The sequence below is a fragment of the Protopterus annectens genome, chromosome 2.part1, assembly GCF_019279795.1.
Source record: "Protopterus annectens isolate FY-2018-M chromosome 2.part1, PAN1.0, whole genome shotgun sequence".
In the NCBI taxonomy this organism is placed as follows: domain Eukaryota; kingdom Metazoa; phylum Chordata; order Ceratodontiformes; family Protopteridae; genus Protopterus; species Protopterus annectens.
The window spans coordinates 261,127,343-261,145,418 of record NC_056729.1 but is presented as its reverse complement, the minus strand read 5'-3'; the positions used below and the strand labels follow the sequence as shown (position 1 = coordinate 261,145,418).

Here is an 18,076-nt window from a genome sequence, read left to right as displayed (position 1 = left end):
TAAAAACAGCAAGTTTGAACTCTCATGATGGAAAAGTGATTATCAACCATGGATACTGAGATGAAACCTGTTTGACAGGTAATGTAAAAGTAACCAGTAATCTTGCCATTGTAATGGAGAAATGGTATTGCTTCTGTGTCATACAGCAAAGATGACATTTGCCTAAATCTCTGTTATATCCAAATTATTTTGCTGAATATTTGTTATGGTACCATATGTCCTTAGGAACATGAAGCTTATTCATTGGTACTTTAAGTAGACAGAGTAGAAACAGATATAAAGATAGATATAGAATGACCAACATTAATTTAGTCAATTGTGGCTAAGACTGACCAGTGCATTTTTCACTCATAGTAGGTGGATAGTAAGGGTGGTCCCCCTTAAAGGGCAATATGCACCTTCCCCAGGGATTTTGCAATCTCAGAGTTAGTATATATAATTAGCTGTGGGTGTGGGGGTGCAGAGGTCTTGCCCCCCTGTAAAAACACCATTTTAAACATTCCCTGCTCCAGGAAATAATTCTGTAGCATGCACAAAAGCATGTCGACCTTGTGCGATTCTACTGTGTCGGCATTAGCATGTCAATGTGAGGTCATATCAAACTTAACCACTATATCCATATCATATATAATATTTATAGTTATATATATTTATTACTATAAATATAACATATATTTTTATATTGTAGTAGAGTACTATAAATGTGGTGTATGGAAAGGTTGCTATGTATGAGCTGTTTGCTTTTTTCTCCAAAGCTGTGTGACCATGGACATGTATATAATAAGGAGTGGTGGACAGTTACTTTCCCCTTGCAAAACTGCCTGTTTTTCTTGACTTTGTCTGTATGGCTTTCTATTTTTTTTAGATTTAGCTGTAGTGCATTAAATTATGCTGGGTTCAGTTAAATGACACTGATACGAAACTCTCTGAAATGCATGCCATAGATGTTTCCTTCATTGTTTGATGCCCTAGAGGTAGGCTGGCAACTGCAAATTCAGTAAAAGTAATTTCAAATCTCAAAATGTACTGAAGTTAGCTATGGAGCAGGGAGTTAAAACTCAAGAGGCTGAATATCTGCAACCCAGTTCAAGACATTCTTTTCCACAATGAAAACCACTTACATCAGACACTGAGATTATATTTTCCATCTGAGATAAGTTTTGAAGTTCTAAATGGCTGAAAAATAAAACTATATGAGTTTGCATTTTTTTTTACTCGATATGTTTGGTTGTCAAGCACTAAAATTTGTATGAAATGCAGTTTTTAAATTGATCCCTGTAAACATTTATGGTTTTAGAAAGTTACAATCATTAGAAAGTTCACACGATTTAGCTGGAGTATTATGTAGCATTTTTGTGGGTTTTAGTATGTACACTCTGCCCTAAGTTATTTATACTGACTCCATGGAGTTAGTCTTAGAGTAGAGAAAGGGCCAAGGCTCCTCAAGACTGCATCATCGGCTTATATAGTATAACACACTGAAGTTAAAGGGGCTCCAGCTTTTATTTTTCACTCATAACACCAATAGTCACACGACACTCATGAAAGTGCAACTATGCCATTTTTTTTTTTCTTTTTTTTTTGAAACTTCAAAGCTACTCCACTTTGGGCAGGCACTGTTTTCATCTGTTATTATCCCTGTAACTTGTTAAGTATAGGAAAAAGATGTAAAGGCTCATGTATAGAATTATATGCTTCTGATACTAACCTGGGAACATTTTGCAATGAATTACTTAGTGGCTCCTTACAAATACTCTTGTCTGTTTATTCTAGTAAAGCTGTTATAAGTTGTTGATTTCTGGATGTTCTTTTTCAGCATCTGGTGTTCCTGAATTACTTGACTGCAGGTCTTGTAGTTTTACAATTGGATGATTTTTAGGGATTATGAACTTTATGCTGCCATAAAGATCTTTGGGTATTTTTTTTTTACTTGTAACTGGTTCCAATTGTGTGTGTGTGTGTATGTGTGTGTGTGTGTGTGTGTGTGTGTGTGTGTGTGTGTGTGTGTGTGTGTGTGTGTGTGTGTGTGTGTGTGTGTGTGTGTGTGTATGTATATATATATATATATATATATATATATATATATAATATATATATATATATATATATATATATATATATATATATATATATATATATATATACATACATACACATACATATAAAGCAATGGAGAGAGACAGAGAAAACACACACACACACACACACACACACACACACACACACACACACACAATCACACATGCATTTCTTTGAATTTGTTTTCAATTTTTGAGATGTCTGAGGATTTGGCTCACTATATTGAAATGTCAATTTAGTGAGTTTCAAAGTTTCAGTTTCATTCGCTCTAAATATATATATATATACACACACATATGGGTTCCCCACATTAGAACAAAAGCTTGGAAGAGCAACACTGACATCACCGATGCCAGAAGACCGATGGAGCAGATAACTGACAACTCAGAATCCCGACAGCGAAAACACAGACATGGGAAACGTGTCAGTGCAACTAGGTAAGTGTGCGATAGTGAGGGATTTAGGGTTAGGGTGCGTGTAAGGTTTGTGTGCGATAGTGAGGGATTTAGGGTTAGGGTGCATGTAAGGTAAGTGTGCGATAGTGAGGGACTTCGGGTTATGGTACAGGTAAGGTAAGTGTGCGATAGTGAGGGACTTGAGGGTTAGGGGCGGATTAAGTGAGTTAGGGTTAGGGTGCAGGTAAGGAAAGTGTGCGATAGTGAGGGGCTTGAGGGTTAGGGCGGATTAAGTGAGTTACAGTTAGGGTGCGGGTAAGGTAAATGTGTGATAGTGAGGGACTTGAGGGTTAGGGGCAGATTAAGTAAGTTAGGGTTAGGGTGCAGGTATGGTAAGTGTGCGATAGTGATGGACCCTAGGTTTAGGGTTTGGGTTAAGGTTAGTGCATAGATAGTTGCTTGTAAGGTGTAGTGTAGGTTTTTAGATTGTTGGTGTGCTTGTGTTGTGTGTGTGTTGTGTGGAACAGTGAATGTTTTGTTTTGTTAACTGTCGGTATTGTGGTTTGTCGGACATGTGAGCTTTCGTGTTTTTGCAGTTTTGTTCTTGTGGTGTTGGTGTTGGTGTCGGTGTTATGGACTGTCGGTCTAACGTAATAGACCCACACATATACATATACATACATATATACATATATGCAAAATAACTTCACTATAAAATAAAAAATAAATAAGAAGAATCAGGCATTAGAGATAAAAGCAAACATCACAGCCGATATCTAGCACTTTCATCCCTTTATTCATAGTCAGGACTTCATCAGAGAATGAGTTAGAATTTCAAAATGCAATGAGAAAACCCTAAAAAGGGGTGGTACAATGCAAGAAATAACCAGTTAACAAATAGTACAGTATAAACAATATTGCTGTCAGCTTTAATGATATTCTCAAGTTTATTAATCCGATTGACTATCTTTCTAAACTTAAGATCATCATATTCAATTCAAATCTTATAGGTTATAGGTTCATTGGTTGGTACTGGGCTGTCTGCCCAAAGGTATATATTAGCCCAGCCATGTTGTGCGGTATTCACTGCCCCTTTAGTAGTTCCCTAGACCCTTGTACTAGCAGCTAGTATCCTTGGCCTCTATCTAGTAGTGTTGTTGGTGTGATCCCCGGTGTGAACTTTCTGTTACCCATCCACTCATCAAGGTTCCTCTTGAAGAGTGATAGTGAGGGGCTTTGTCTTATGTAGATCGGGACCCTGTTCCATAGTAAGGGAAGTCTCTGAGAAGGGAATATATCCCTCCAGCATGTTCTATTCATTGTTGTGTTGAGGTTTATATCCCTAGAGCGTGTAGATTTGGTTTTGCTAAGATGGAGCATGTTCAACAATTCTGGGATTCTGGGTTGGACATGGCTCTGTATGTTAGACAGAGATCGCCTCTGAGAAAGAGGTATGCAACAGAGAACAGTCTTAGCTTTTTTAATCGTGCTGCATAGGACAATTGTTTGAGGCCAGTAATCCTCTTGGTTAGGTACCTTTGTGGTTTCTCCAGTTGCTGGAGATGTCTAGCTGGGCACATTCCAATTGGTGCATTGTACTCAATAATGGGTCTGATGAGGGGAAGAGTAGAGGGGCACCATTACATTCTTAGATCTTGATGCGAACCCTTTCGTGATCAGATGGGTCACATAGAAGGATTTTCTAACCACTTTGGCAACATGGTTATCAAAGGAAAGCTGACTATCTACTTGGGTCCCTAGATCCCTTATTTCTTCTTCAGATTTCAGGGGATTACCTCCTATGTTGTAGTTTGCGGGTACTCTGTTTTTTCCAAAGGGGATTACTACACTTTTTTTGCATTTAGCATGAGACCATGGCTTTGACACCATGCATCATTCTCATTTAGGCCCTTCTGGAGGATCTCCATGTTGACCGGAGACTCTATTATAGCACCCAGTTTGCAGTCGTCCACAAACTTAGTCAGCCACAGCCCTTCCATGCTTGCCTGTACTTCTGAAAACTATATGCCAAACAGGAGGGGCCCCAGGACAGAGCCCTGAGGCACACCACTCGTTACTGGTCTGAATTCGGACATAGATCCCGCTACTCTTACTTTATGGATCTGTCTGAGAGCAGGTTTGTGATCCATCTTGTGACATAAGGGTTTTTGCCCAAGCTGGTGGGCTTATCAATAATACCTGAATGGAGAATGGTGTCAAATGCTTTAGCAAGGTCAAGGTAAGCCTTGTGTACCTCCTTTCCCTTATATATAGCCTGAGTAACTGTCTCAAAGAAATCTACCAGGTTCAGGAGGCATGATCTGCCCTTGACAAAGCCGAACTGTGTGGGGTCCAGCGACTGGAGGTTCCCAATCTCCCCATTTATGAGTTCCATAATGATTCGCTCCATAGCCTTACAGATCAGACTGGTCAGGCTTATTGGTCGGTAGTTGGGTCAGTTGTGGCCCCACCCTTGTGTAGCGGGACCACCATTGCCGTGCGCCATTCTATGGGCACATATCCTGTGGAAAGGCTGAGACTGAACAGGGTATTAAGATGCGGGGTTAATTCCTTTTGGAGCTCGCATATGACACAGCCTGGGGCACCATCTGGTCTCATGGAGGCAGTGTTTTTAGCTTTAGATAGAGCCTTGTTAACCAATGTATCGGTAATAATTGGACTTACACAATCCCCTAGAATGGTAATAGGCCCTGTAGGTGGTGGTGGGGGGGATTTGCACTGAACCTGTCAGCCAAGATGTTGGCAATGTCAGAAGGGTCAGTGTATTTTGTTCCATTTTGTACTAGCTCAGAACAGACCTGAGTTTTGCCATTTAGGTTTTTGACGTAACCATAGAAGGCCTTATGGTTATCCTTGGCATCCTTGGCAACTTTCTTTTCAAAATTAGCTTTAGTTGACTTGATGAGGGCCCTCAATTTCTTACTAATGCTGATCAGGGATGATTTTTCTACTTGAGATTTGGCCTTTTTTTGTATAAGTCTCCTCCTTTTATTGTAAAGTTTGCTTATGGCCGGGTCCACCAGACTGGTTTCTTCTTGCTTGAGGAAGGAGTCTTGGTTTTATTTGGGATAGCATGGTCCATGCAATCCTGAAGATGCATATAAAGTGCCTTGGTGTAGGATTCCACATCCTGGATATCATTATCCTTCTGCAAGGGAATAGTGAAGCTTTCCACTTCGGATGCAAGTAGTTTGAAGTTTGCTTTGGAAAGGTTTTTGACTATGGTTTCTTTGATTGGGGGAGGTGGAGGAGTGAGGATGTCCAGGGTTATCAGTTTGTGGTCAGATCTGACCAAGGAGGGGTGATAACGGGTGTGGTACAATGGGCACCCATATTTGTGATGATTAAATCCAATATGTTGTCCCTCTAGTGGGGGAACATACTAGTTGTTCAAGGGCATTTGAATTTATAAATTCTATGAATCACTGAGCATAGGTGTTGGAACATTGGTAGTCCACCCAGTCTATACCAGGGTAGTTGAAATCACCCAAGATTATGGTGTTGGGTAGGACCTTTATATTTTCCAATGTCTCAAGGAATGCAGAGTGAGCATCTTGGAACATGGTGGGCGATCTACAACTGGCTACGTCTTGAAATGTGGTTTTTGCCTGCTGATAGTTGCGCATGGATGATCTCTGGGGCATCATGCTGCGCTACTAAAATGGAGATATGGGTATCCTTGATGAATATGGATAAACCTCCACCCTTTGTACTGCGATCCGGTAACTGAGGCCGGAAGGTATGATATGAATTGTAACCTGGCAGTGCTGGGGTGCTCTCTTGAGCCTTGAACCAGGTTTCCGTCACTGCACAAACATCGATTTTCTCCATGCTGAGGAGAGCCTCGAGTGTGTGCATTTTGAGGTTGAGACTTCTGGCATTGAGTAGCATTACCCTTAGTTTTGGTTACCTGTGCTGGTTACGGTGGTTGGTTTGTCCTTTGAGCCTTGCCTAAAAAGGCACTATGGGGATGGCAAGAGCCTTGGCCAGTATTCGAAAACCTAGGGGTGACAGGTGCAACCCATCTCTGGCAAAACAGTGAGGCTTGTCTATCATGTCATCCCAGGCAGACAGACACTGGATCCCCTTAGAATGACACCAGAAGCTTAGCCAATTGTTGAAATTGATCATTTTGTCTTTGTATTGTGGTATCATTCTAGGTGAAGGTAGTATGCTACTCAAGTTCAGGTCATACCAGCTTGGGCTACATGGTCAGAGAGCTCCTCAATGTCTCTTTTCATGTAGTCCAGGGAGGTACGTCTTAGATCATTCACACCAACATGTACAATGACAGCGTCATACTTGTACTTGTTCTGGAGTGACCCAAGTGCCTGTGTAATGTGGCGGATCCGAGCACCCGACAGGCAGCTGACAGTAACCTTCTCCTTGTTCAGCCTGGTGAGTGGAACATCCGTGTGCCTTACTATAGAGTCTCCTATTACTAGCATGTTAGGTATGGTGTTTTGCCTTAAGGGCTGTTGTGAGGCACACAGCTGAGGTGAATTATGTGTTTTCTGGCTTGTGTTTGGGGGTGCAGGTTGCTTGCTTGTCTGCTTTGGAGGGCACTTTTTCTTTTTCAGATTGGTACCTAGTGCCTCCGAATATGTTTTTGTGTATTTATGCGTATGTTTTGCCGGTGCTTGTTTTGTAGATTCATGTGTGACAGGTGGTGTGATGCAAGTGTGTCCCTTATCCTCTTGACTGTCTGTTACAGTAATGGGTTGAGAGCGCTTAGCCTCCAGTCTGACTGTGTATTTGCATCTTTCACAAGTGTTTGTGTCTAGAGGTAAGAGGAGAGGGTTGTCTGTATACATGAGGCAGTTGTGACACTGCCTCAGGATGCCCAGTTCCACCAGATGAACTGGAGAGTACACCTGAAGCTGACCTCTGGACATGCTTTGAAGAGTAAATTGAACTTAAATCCTGCGGACGATCGAGGGTCTTATGCTACATTATAATATTGCTGTCTAGGAAATTTGGAGAATAATAGTGCTGTCTAGGAGATTAGGACAAGTGCTGATTTCTGTTTTGCAAGTGCTGCAATAAGAGCAGCTGATCTGAAGCACTTGAGTTGAGGCTTGCCTATTTCTAAGGGAAAATTTACAGTGCAGACTTTGTGGGGCCAGGAATAGTATACTCCAGCTAACTGGCGCTGCCCAACACTGCTCTGTGCACAAGACCACGCAAAAAGAGAGTTGCAGGGTTTTTCCTCTAGATAAGTGAGGAAAGTGAGTACAAGAGCTGTTTTTCTCTAAGCAAGTGAGAAAAGTAAGTACAAAAACTGTTTTCCTCTAGGTAATGAGGAAGATAGTGCTATAGTAATTAGTAGCTTATTTAGTGCTTACAAGTTCTGAACAAGTGCTGAGCATGAACAAGCAAATTTAAGTGCTAAAACTAAGAATATGTATCTGCACTAGATGAGTTACAGGACAGAAACAAGTGCAAATACAGGCTTTCAAATCAGAAAGTTGAGAGAGATGGAAGAGATTGCCCAAATGGTCAATAACTACAAATTCTGGGCCAGAACCACTACTTATGTGGTAGACAGGTTACCTAGTGCTTACCACTCCCACTGATAAGCTAGAAGGCTTCCCTCCAACACAGAAAGGCTTGGGGGACTCAGAGGCTTACATACAGTCCTGGGTACAGCAAATCTGTATCTGGAACACTAGTTACAGGAAAGGTAAGAAACAGACTTACAGTTTTTTTTTTTTTTTTTTTTTACAGAAAAGTAGCAAAAGCAGTAGTAAAAAACAATTCACATGCAGTGCAAGCTAGCACACTTGAGTATGCATCAATATTAGACCAAACACAGTTTAGAAATGCAATTAAATTAAAAAGGACTAAAAGCAAGTGCAGAAAGAGTTTATTAGGTAGACTGTGGTAAAGAGATGGGATGGGGGAGTGTCCCAGATCAAATCTACAGTGGGGCGGGCAACTGCAAAAGCCACCAAATTTAAATCAGCATATGTTTACTGTACTCACTCTTCAACTCAACATGTCCACAAATCATTACCATCACCAGTTAAAGGGCAAGCAGGGTATTTTTCAATCTGCAAAAAGGAGTAAGTTGTAGTTATGTAGCCATGGGACTCCTACAGCCCATAGATATGCAAATGTGTTTATGAGTGCATGGGAAAGAGAATTTATTTTTAATAATGTTTTTTTTTTCAATAATATTTTTTATAAGCACTTTATTGGTGATATTTTTTTATTTGGAGAGGAGAAATCAATATTTATGACTCTTTTTTTAGAATATGTCAATAATGTTAGCACCTGTCTGAAGTTTACATCCAAGTGTGATATCAATAGTTTCATTTTTTTAGAAGTAGTGGTTTCAAAACAGAATAACAACTTTGAAACCAAAATATTAAAGAAGGAAGTACAAAACAATGCTTATTTTAGGTATGATAGTATGAATTCGAGTAGAATGAGGAATAATATTATTAAAGGGCAATTCATGAGAATTAATAGGTTAACTGAAATGATAATGATTTTATGAATGAAGGAAGAGCTTTATGTTATAGATTTCTAACCAGACAGTATCCAGACAAGGTGGTCAAACAAAGATTTGATGAAGTTACAAATATAAGGAAGGAAAGTTTAAGATGTGCAAATAATAAGACATTTAATAATAGTAACTTCAGCATGTGTATGCACAAGCCAGTGCATTTCTTTGTGTTGGTCCCAAGCCCGGATGAATGAGAAGGGTTGCATCAGGAAGGGCATCTGGCGTAAAATTTCACCAAATCATTCATGCGGACAGCAGTAAATATTTACATACCGGATCGGTCGAGGCCCGGGTTAACAATGACCGCCACCAGTACTGTTAGCCAACAGGGTGCTGGTGGAAATTGAGCTAATGTTGGCCAAAGGAGGAGAGGAGGGGAAGGAATGGCCAAAAGCAGGAAGAGAGGAGAAAGGCTAGGACTGTGATAGTGAGGGTCGGAACTTTGAATGTTGGCAGTATGACTGGTATAGTGAGAGAGCTAGCTGATATGATGGACAGAAGGAAGGTTGGTATATTGTGTGTGCAAGAGACCAGATGGAAGGGGAGTAAGGCTAGGTGTATCAGAGGTGGGTTCAAATTGTTTTATCATGGTGTGGATGGGAGGAGAAATGGCGTAGAAGTTATCCTGAAGGAACAGTATGCTAAGAGTGTTTTGGAGGTGAAAAGAGTGTTGGATAAAGTGATGTTTAAGAAGATGGAAACTGATGGTGTAATGAATGTTGTTAGTGCATATGCTCCACAAGTTGGGTGTGTGATGGATGAGAAAGAACAATTTGGAGTAAGTTGGATGAAGTGGTGATGACTGTACCAAAGGGTGAGAGAGTTGTTATTGGAACAGATTTCAATGGGCATGTTGGTGAAGGGAACAGAGGGGATGAGGAAGTGATGGGTAGGTATGGTGTTAAGTAAAGGAATGCAGAAGGTTGTGGATTTTGCGAAAAGGATGGACATGGCTGTGGTGAATGCATCTTTTAACAAGAGGGAGGAGCATAGGGTGACATACAAGAGTGGAGGAAGATGCACACAGGTGGGTTATATCTTATGTAGGAGGGCCAGTTTGAAGGAGACTGGGGGCTGTAAAGTGGTGACCAGGGAAAGTGTAATTAGGCAGCATAAGATGGTGGTTTGTAGGAAGACGTTGTTGATCAAGAAGAGGAGGAGGAGTGTAAGGGCAGCACCAAGGATCAAATGGTGGAAACTGAAAAAGGGTAATTGTGAGGTGGAGTTCAGGGAAGAGTTAAGACAGGCACTGGATGGCCGTGAAGAGTTACCAAATAGCTGGGTAACTACAACAGAGCTAGTATGGTTGATGGCTAGAAAGATGCTTGGTATGACATCTGGACAGAGGAAGGATGACAAGGAGACATGCTGGTGGAATGAGGAAGTACAGGAGAGTATACAGAGAAAGCGGTTGGCAAAGAAGAAGTGGGATTGTCAGAGAGATGAAAGAAGTAGACAGGAGTACAAGGAAATGAGGTGCATGGCAAAGAGAGAGGTGGTGAAGGCTAAGGATAAGGCATATGAAGAATTGTATGAAAGGTTGGACACTAAGGAGGATGTGCAGCGGGTAAAGGTGATAAAGGTTAATGAGGGAAACATACTCACAAGCGAGGAGAGTGTGTTGAGCAGATGGAAAGAGTACTTTGAGAGGTTGATGAATGAAGAGAATGAGAGGGAGAGAAGGTTGGATGATGTGGGGATAGTGAATCATGAAGTGAAATGGATTAGCAAGGAGGAAGTAACGATAGCTATGAAGAGGATGAAGAATGGAAAGGCTGTTAGTCCAGATGACATACCTGTGGAAGCATGGATATGTTAAGGTGAAATGGCAGTGGAGTTTATAACCAGATTGTTTAATGAAATCTTGGAAAGTGAGAGGATGCCTGAGGAATAGATAAAAAGTGTTTTGGTACCGATTTTTAAGAATAAGGGTGATGTGCAGAGCTGTAGTAACTACAGAGAGATTAAATTGATCAATAACAGCATGAAGTTATGGGAAAGAGTAATGGAAGTTAGGTTAAGAAGGGACGTGATGATTAGTGATCAGCAGTATGGTTTGATGCAAGGAAAGAGCACTACAGATGTGATGTTTGCTCTGAGAGTGTTGATGGAGAAGTACAGACAAGGTCAGAAGGAGTTGCATTGTGTTTTTGTAGACTTAGAGAAAGCATATGACAGGGTGCCTAGAGAGGAGTTGTGGTATTGTATGAGGAAGTCGGGAGTGTCAGCGAAGTATGTAAGAATGGTACAGGATATGTACGAGGGTAGTGTGACAGTGGTGAGGTCTGCAGTGGGAGTGATGGATGCATTTAAGGTGGAGGTGGGATTACATCAAAGATCAGCTCTGAGCCCATTCTTATTTGCAATGGTGATGGACAGGTTGACAGACGAGATCAGACAGGAGTCCCCATGGACTATGATGTTTGCAGATGACATTGTGATCTGTAGTGAGAGTAGGGAACAGGTGGAGGAGACCTTGGAGAGATGGAGATATGCTCTAGAGAGCAGAGGAATGAAGATCAGTAGGACCAAGACAGAATATATGTGTGTGAATGAGAGGGAGGACAGAGGAATGGTGAGGATGCAGGGAGTAGAGTTGGTGAAGATGGATGAGTTTAAGCACTTGGGATCAACAGTTCAGAGTAATGGTGAGTGTGGAAGAGAGGTGAAGAAAAGAGTACAGGCAGGATGGAGTGGGGGGAGAAAAGTGTCAGGAGTGATTTGTTACAGATGAGTACCAGTAAGAGTGAAAGGGAAGGTCTATAAGAGGGTAGTGAGACCAGCTATGTCATATGGGTTGGAGACAGTGGCACTGACAAAAAGGCAGGAAATAGAGCTGGATGTGGCAGAGTTAAAGATGTTAAGATTTGCCCTGGGTGTAACGAGGGTGGACAGGATTAGGAATAAGTATATTAGAGGGTCAGCCCAGGTTGGAAGGTTTGGAGACAACGCCAGAGAGGCAAGATTACGTTGGTTTGGACATGTACTGAGGAGGGATGCAGAGTATATTGGGAAAAAGATGCTAAGGATGAAGCTGCCAGGTAACAGGAAAAGAGGAAGGCCTAAGATAAGGTTTATGGATGTAGTGAGAGAGGACATGCAGGTGGTTGGTGTGACAGAGCAAGATGCAGAGGACAGGAAGAAATGGAAACAGATGATCCACTGTGGCGACCCCTAATGGGAACAGCCGAAAGAAGATGATGAGCTTCAGCATGTGTATGTAAGTGAAGAATACTTTAGATGAAAAATCCATTAAGAATATAATCAAAGATAACTTGAGAATCCTCAGTACTTTTCCTGAGTTGGAGAAGAACCTATGTTTCTCAATAAAAGGGGAAGAAATTTTAAGGAATTTAGCCAATCTAGGTTAAATTTTTATGGGAATAAGAAGCACAATAAAGTAGGAATGTTTAAATGCTTTAATTGCAATTATTGCCAGAATTTATATATTGGTTCAGCTGAAGTAACTATCGATGGTATAAAAATCAGGATTCCTGGATACTTTACTTGTAAATCAAGATTTGTGGTCTATTTATTTTTTGCGCATCTTGTCCTGCCTTTTATGTTGGTAGGACAACTAGATAATTATACCATAGAATCTATGAATGTATATATTCTATTACAGTGGGGGATAATAGTAATGTGCTTAGCAAACATTATTCTAGCTGTGGATGTAAGATTTCATTAAAGTGTATTGCTCCAGATCAAGGTCATTATTTTGCAATAGATTTGATGTAGAAGATGAATTAGACTGTAGGAAGTATTGCTAACAAGTGAAACTAGATGCCTGTGACTGTCCAGGACTCAACTATAAAGAGAAGTTTAAAGTGTTTTTAAAATGTCAGAGAATTAAACATAAATTTTCAATGAAGTCATGTGTATAAGTGCTGTTTTTTTTTTTTTTTTTGCTATATGCATTTAGTCTGAAGAAGTCTTATAGCAAGACCAAAGCACTTACTGGATGTTATTTTTACATTAAAGTTACATATGTAGTACAGCTGATTTTCAATCTTTTTTAGTATTTATTTATTATTTATTTATTAATTATTTTACGGAATGTTTTTTTTTTCACTTTTTTATTAGCATTTTACTGTCACTTTATCATAATAAATGTTTAATTCTTTTCACAGATATATTTCAGCCTTGTTAGATTACATAGTAAGACAGCTTACCTACACAAAACCTACATAAGCAGCTTTTGAGTACATCTTCCTTTATCGTGTTCTTTAGCTCTGAGAGTGTGAGATAAGACTTGACTGTGATACCCTACTGCTTTGGGGAAGTGGGGAATACTGTTGATATGATGTTGTCCTTTTGTTAGCTGGCATACAGGAACACTTCCTTGATCTCTTTAGGGTTGCTACACTGTATGTTATCTCCCTTCTGATAAGTATTTTAGCCAAAAGTAATCAGTGAGCCAATATCCTTAGACTAATGGGTTATTCTACCTGCAGCAAGATATGCTTATGTCCTAAAAGATACAAGTGGTCATTATCAAACTCAAAGGAAAGGTTTTCCACATCAGAGCAAAGGACAAATAGTAGATAGACAGAACAAACTTCATTTTGTGCTTGTCTTATGATAGGATCATCATCATCATTCTTCATCATAGTGTCCTGTGACACTAGATGCTATTTATAGCATATAGAGTAATGATAGGGTCAACGATCATAAACATGTTATTATGTGCTCCAGACATGGATGCCAGGAAATTCATCTTGAAAGCAAAGCTTGAGAGGTGAGTCTCGGCATCCATGTCAAGAACACATAATAATGGATTATGTTCAGACAGAGCCAATCATTCCTCTTTGTAGTACATGGAATTTTATCTACTCTATGTACTATATGTTACAAAAGAAATAAACATGATGTGTTTTACCAGCTTTGAAATCCAGTAAAGCATTTAGCGAGTATCGTTGCATGGGAAAAAAATGAATTGAAAAAGACCTTAAACAAGATGAACATGTCCATTCAAAATATGTGATGAATAAATATCATGCATAAATTCTTTTCAATACATTCATTAAAGTAAAACTAAGTAAGGAAATAAGCTATTCCAGTAATATTTGATTCCTCCACAAGCTCAGTGCATTGCTTAATCATAAAAATGACATATTGTGTCTAGGCATTTAGCAATGTGTCTGATGTCTATCTATCTATCTATCTATCTATCTATCTATCTATCTATCTATCTATCTATCTATCTATCTATCTATCTGTCTCTGTTCTGTTACCAGCACCACACTATACTGTAAAGTTTTCAGTTACAACCCAAGTCCAAGAGAAAATCAAAACTATGGAGTGATAAGTACAAAACTTCTTAGCCATGGTAGCAATATATAATGCAGAGTTATAAGCATAAATGTTAAAAAAATCAATAGAAAATGGATGTTTTGTTTATCACATGGGGATATTCTGTTCCATATTGTTACCTTAAAGTTGGGTATGTGTTTCAAGCTAATGTTACCAGGTTGTAGATGAACCCCAATGCTTTTAATGATTGAGACCTAAAATTCAGTTGTCAAATATGAATTGATATACATTTCATACACATTTCCAAGTACTGCATGTTTGCATAAATTTCTCTCCAGTAATATATTTTTAGTGAAACAGGTAAGGAAGTTTGCAAGTATTAATTTTGATTGTTAAGCTTTTTGTTATAAATGTAAATTTGTATTTCATTACTATTTATGCTTATTGCTTCTTTTAAATGCTAAAGGTTTAGTTACATCCCTGAACAATTAAATGAAGGACATAGTAACCCTTTAGATGAACAGCAATGTAATGTAATATTAAAGTTCCTTTCAATATCTTCTGAACAGAGGCATGAGGGCAGAGAAGAATGTACAGTGCATCACTCAAGATACACTCTTGTCTTTTCAGGTCAAATGAACACACTTACAATGTGTCTCGACTCTGAATGTCATTAATTTACATGTAATTGCTCTATCTACCTCAGACTCAGAGGGGAGCCAGGCCCTATCTGAACAATCATTGTGTGTAAAATATAAGAAACTATTCTGGATGGGATGCCAGTCATTTACAGCATGCATACACACTCACCCACACATAGACTGCATGCGTATAGGAAGTTTGAAATTTGCCAGTTCACTTCCAACTTTGTCTGAAGTGAGAACTGAAAGTAATGCACCTGGTGAAAACCTATACAGACGAAGGGAAGAACTGCAAACTCTCTCTCTCTGTCTCTCTGTCTCTGTCTGTCTCTCTCTCTCTCTCTCTCTCTCACACACACACACACACACACACACACACACACACACACACACACACACACACACATAGATGCAAACACATATTTTCCTGTTGTGGTTGCTTCTATTTAATTTACCTTCCTTAACTCCAGTGCCATATACTGAAACATGGTAGTGATTTCTAAACAGAACAGTAATCTGCCAGATATGTAAACACTTAGCAGAACTTTGCCATGGATTGGTCACTCCCATGTCAGCATCTGATAAACCATTGCATAGCTGCTGCCCATGTTGGGTATGAAACAGCAGTTTTGTTCCATAACACCAGAATTTCTCTTTACTTGACATGACTGCATAAATCCATATATAAAACTACATTTAATCAACAGTCCATTAAACATTGATATGCAACCTAATTCAGAGTAAATTCAAAGCAGATCTCAAATAAATGGAGGACATTTTCCACTACCTTATTTTATGAAATATTTTCAAAAAAATATATTTTCAGTGGGAAATGATTGATATGGTAAAACTGGCTGTGCACACTAAACATTTGCTGACTCTTCTTTCTTGAAACTGCCCCATTATTTTAAATTATGTTGTCCTTGCAATATATTTGCATACAGATTGCAAGTTAACTGCACCAATTGATCATTTATTTATTTTTTCCTTATATTTGATACCTGGGAAAGCCCATCTGGACATAACTTTCTTTTAGTGAAGGCCCAGAAAAAAGTATATACTCATGGAAGTCATTATAATTAATTGACTCTCACTATTTGCTGAACCGAGAGTTCTATTTGGCAGATATAGCCATAAACAAGCTCAAACAGCTTTCTCTTACTTAAGGATACACAGCTAATAAGACTGCATCTTTAATTGCTTTTACTGCACAGTTGCTCATTTAAAGTGTATAAGCTGTTGTAGAAAAAGAAACAATATTCAGCAGTACTTTAAATTAATTACAAATTACACTAAGAACAGAACGTACCTGGCACATAAAAGCAATTGGATCAGTTACTTTGTTAAGAAGGCGCACAATTTCCCCCATTGCTGTGTAATATTCAATATCTGTTGTGTATTTCATAATGCCTTCTGAGTAGACTTTAACATTTACAATTCCAGCTGCAAAATCTTGAAGGAGGGAAGAAGGAATGTGGTCATTACAGAGCACTAAACAACCACAAACAATGTTAAAAGTGCAAATCCTACAAGTAGCTTTTTTTTCAAACAGCAAATTAGGGGAAAGAGAACACATATGTAAACCTGAACTGACGACATTCACAAATGATTCAAAACTGTAATGAAAGTATCACAGCACTATTTTTACAATCTTGCACTAAATATATGTTATTTGATTAAACAAGTTCTTTCTTTTTTATTTATTCATTGACAATTGTTTACCTGGAGCATCTGAGTGGATAGTTTTATCCATTTTCAGCAGAGGCCCAGGAAGAAAAGCTCCACAGGTAAAAGAACAGAAAATACATATACACAAGTAAAAACTGATATCATATCACAATATCCTGTAACTACATAAATGAATACAAATATTAAAACACATATAACATGTATAATAATACAGATATACCACCCTTAAAACAAGATAAACCCAATGTCACATGGTAGTGAAATGTGTTGACTTGTCATAACTGCGAGATTTTATTAGTCTTGAAACAAATGTCAGATAATTAAATTCAAACAGTGGACAAGAAGGAAGAGAAGAAGAGAGGTGAGAGAAAGTGTTACAGGTAATAAGTGAAGCAGATATGGGAGGGAGGAGAAATAGTAACAGCAGGATTAAGAGAAAGAGAAATAAAAAGCAAGAAAAAGGAGAGAGATAGGATGTATACAGGTATTAGAGGCGAAGGAGCTGACATTTTAACCAGAACAGCAACAGATACAAAGCCAGGAGTCAGAGAGCAAATAGTTTAGTTGCAGCTTAAATAAATGAATGTTATGTATTGCTCTGATTGGTGCAGGCATTGTTTTCCAGAGTTTTGCTACACAGTTGAGTATAGACCTTGACCACAGTTTTTGCAAGGCTTAAGATGTCAAGTAATTTTTCTGTCAAAAGATCAAAGGTGATGATTTGGAAGGTAGTGGTGAAGAATGGTACTTATAGCTAGGCAGAAAGCAGGATTAGATATACTTTTGTCTGTTAAAATTGGGTATTGTTTAGTTGAGATAATTCTAACCTACTTATAGCTTTTAGTGCAGGTCAGTCAAGATGGAAGAACCATACAATAAAGAGGTTTCTTTTGCTCTATATAGCATTTCTTGTTTTTTGTGTGTTTGCTTTTTATATTGCTGTGTATGTGGAGGTCATATTTGAGGTTGTCATCCATTGTAATTCCCAACAGTTTTGTATGGGGCATTATTTCATTTGGTGTATTGTTTAGGGATTTGATCTTAAAGTTGTTTTTCTTATGTGTAAATGAGTTGGGAAAAAATAAAAGGAGTTTGATTTCCTTTTATTAAGAAGAATTTGGTGGTTACAAAGTCAGTTTTTAATAGAATTAAAGCCATGTTGTGTAATCTTTTCTAAATTTTCTAAATTCTCTGAGAGGCAGATTAGGGTGGAATTGTCGGCATACTGTACAAGGGATGTTTCTTGTATAGACATACGAAGCTTGTTTATAAAGATATTGAATAGAAGAGGACCAAAGATGGAACCTTGTGGTACATCTGTAATGATGGGTAGTTAGGGGGAAAGCGTAGAATTCATTTGATTGCCTGGTATCATTCTGACAATTACTTATTAAATCACTGAAGAGTAGACTGTGAGATATCCATTGTGGACAATTATATTAGGAGTTTTTTTATGAGACACAGTTTCAAAAAGTTTTGTTAAATCT

The 18,076-nt window shown here is 38.8% G+C and overlaps 1 protein-coding gene across 1 annotated transcript in view; it reads right to left on the bottom strand.

Moving 5' to 3' along the window:
• The window catches only part of BANK1 (B cell scaffold protein with ankyrin repeats 1), a 1,951,135-nt gene that overhangs the window by 1,845,840 nt on the left and 87,219 nt on the right, over nt 1–18,076 (bottom strand). Inside the window, exon 4 of the mRNA XM_044063440.1 lies at nt 16,210–16,352. Coding sequence (XP_043919375.1) covers nt 16,210–16,352 — 143 coding nt within the window. The remainder of the gene's footprint in view (nt 1–16,209; nt 16,353–18,076) is intronic.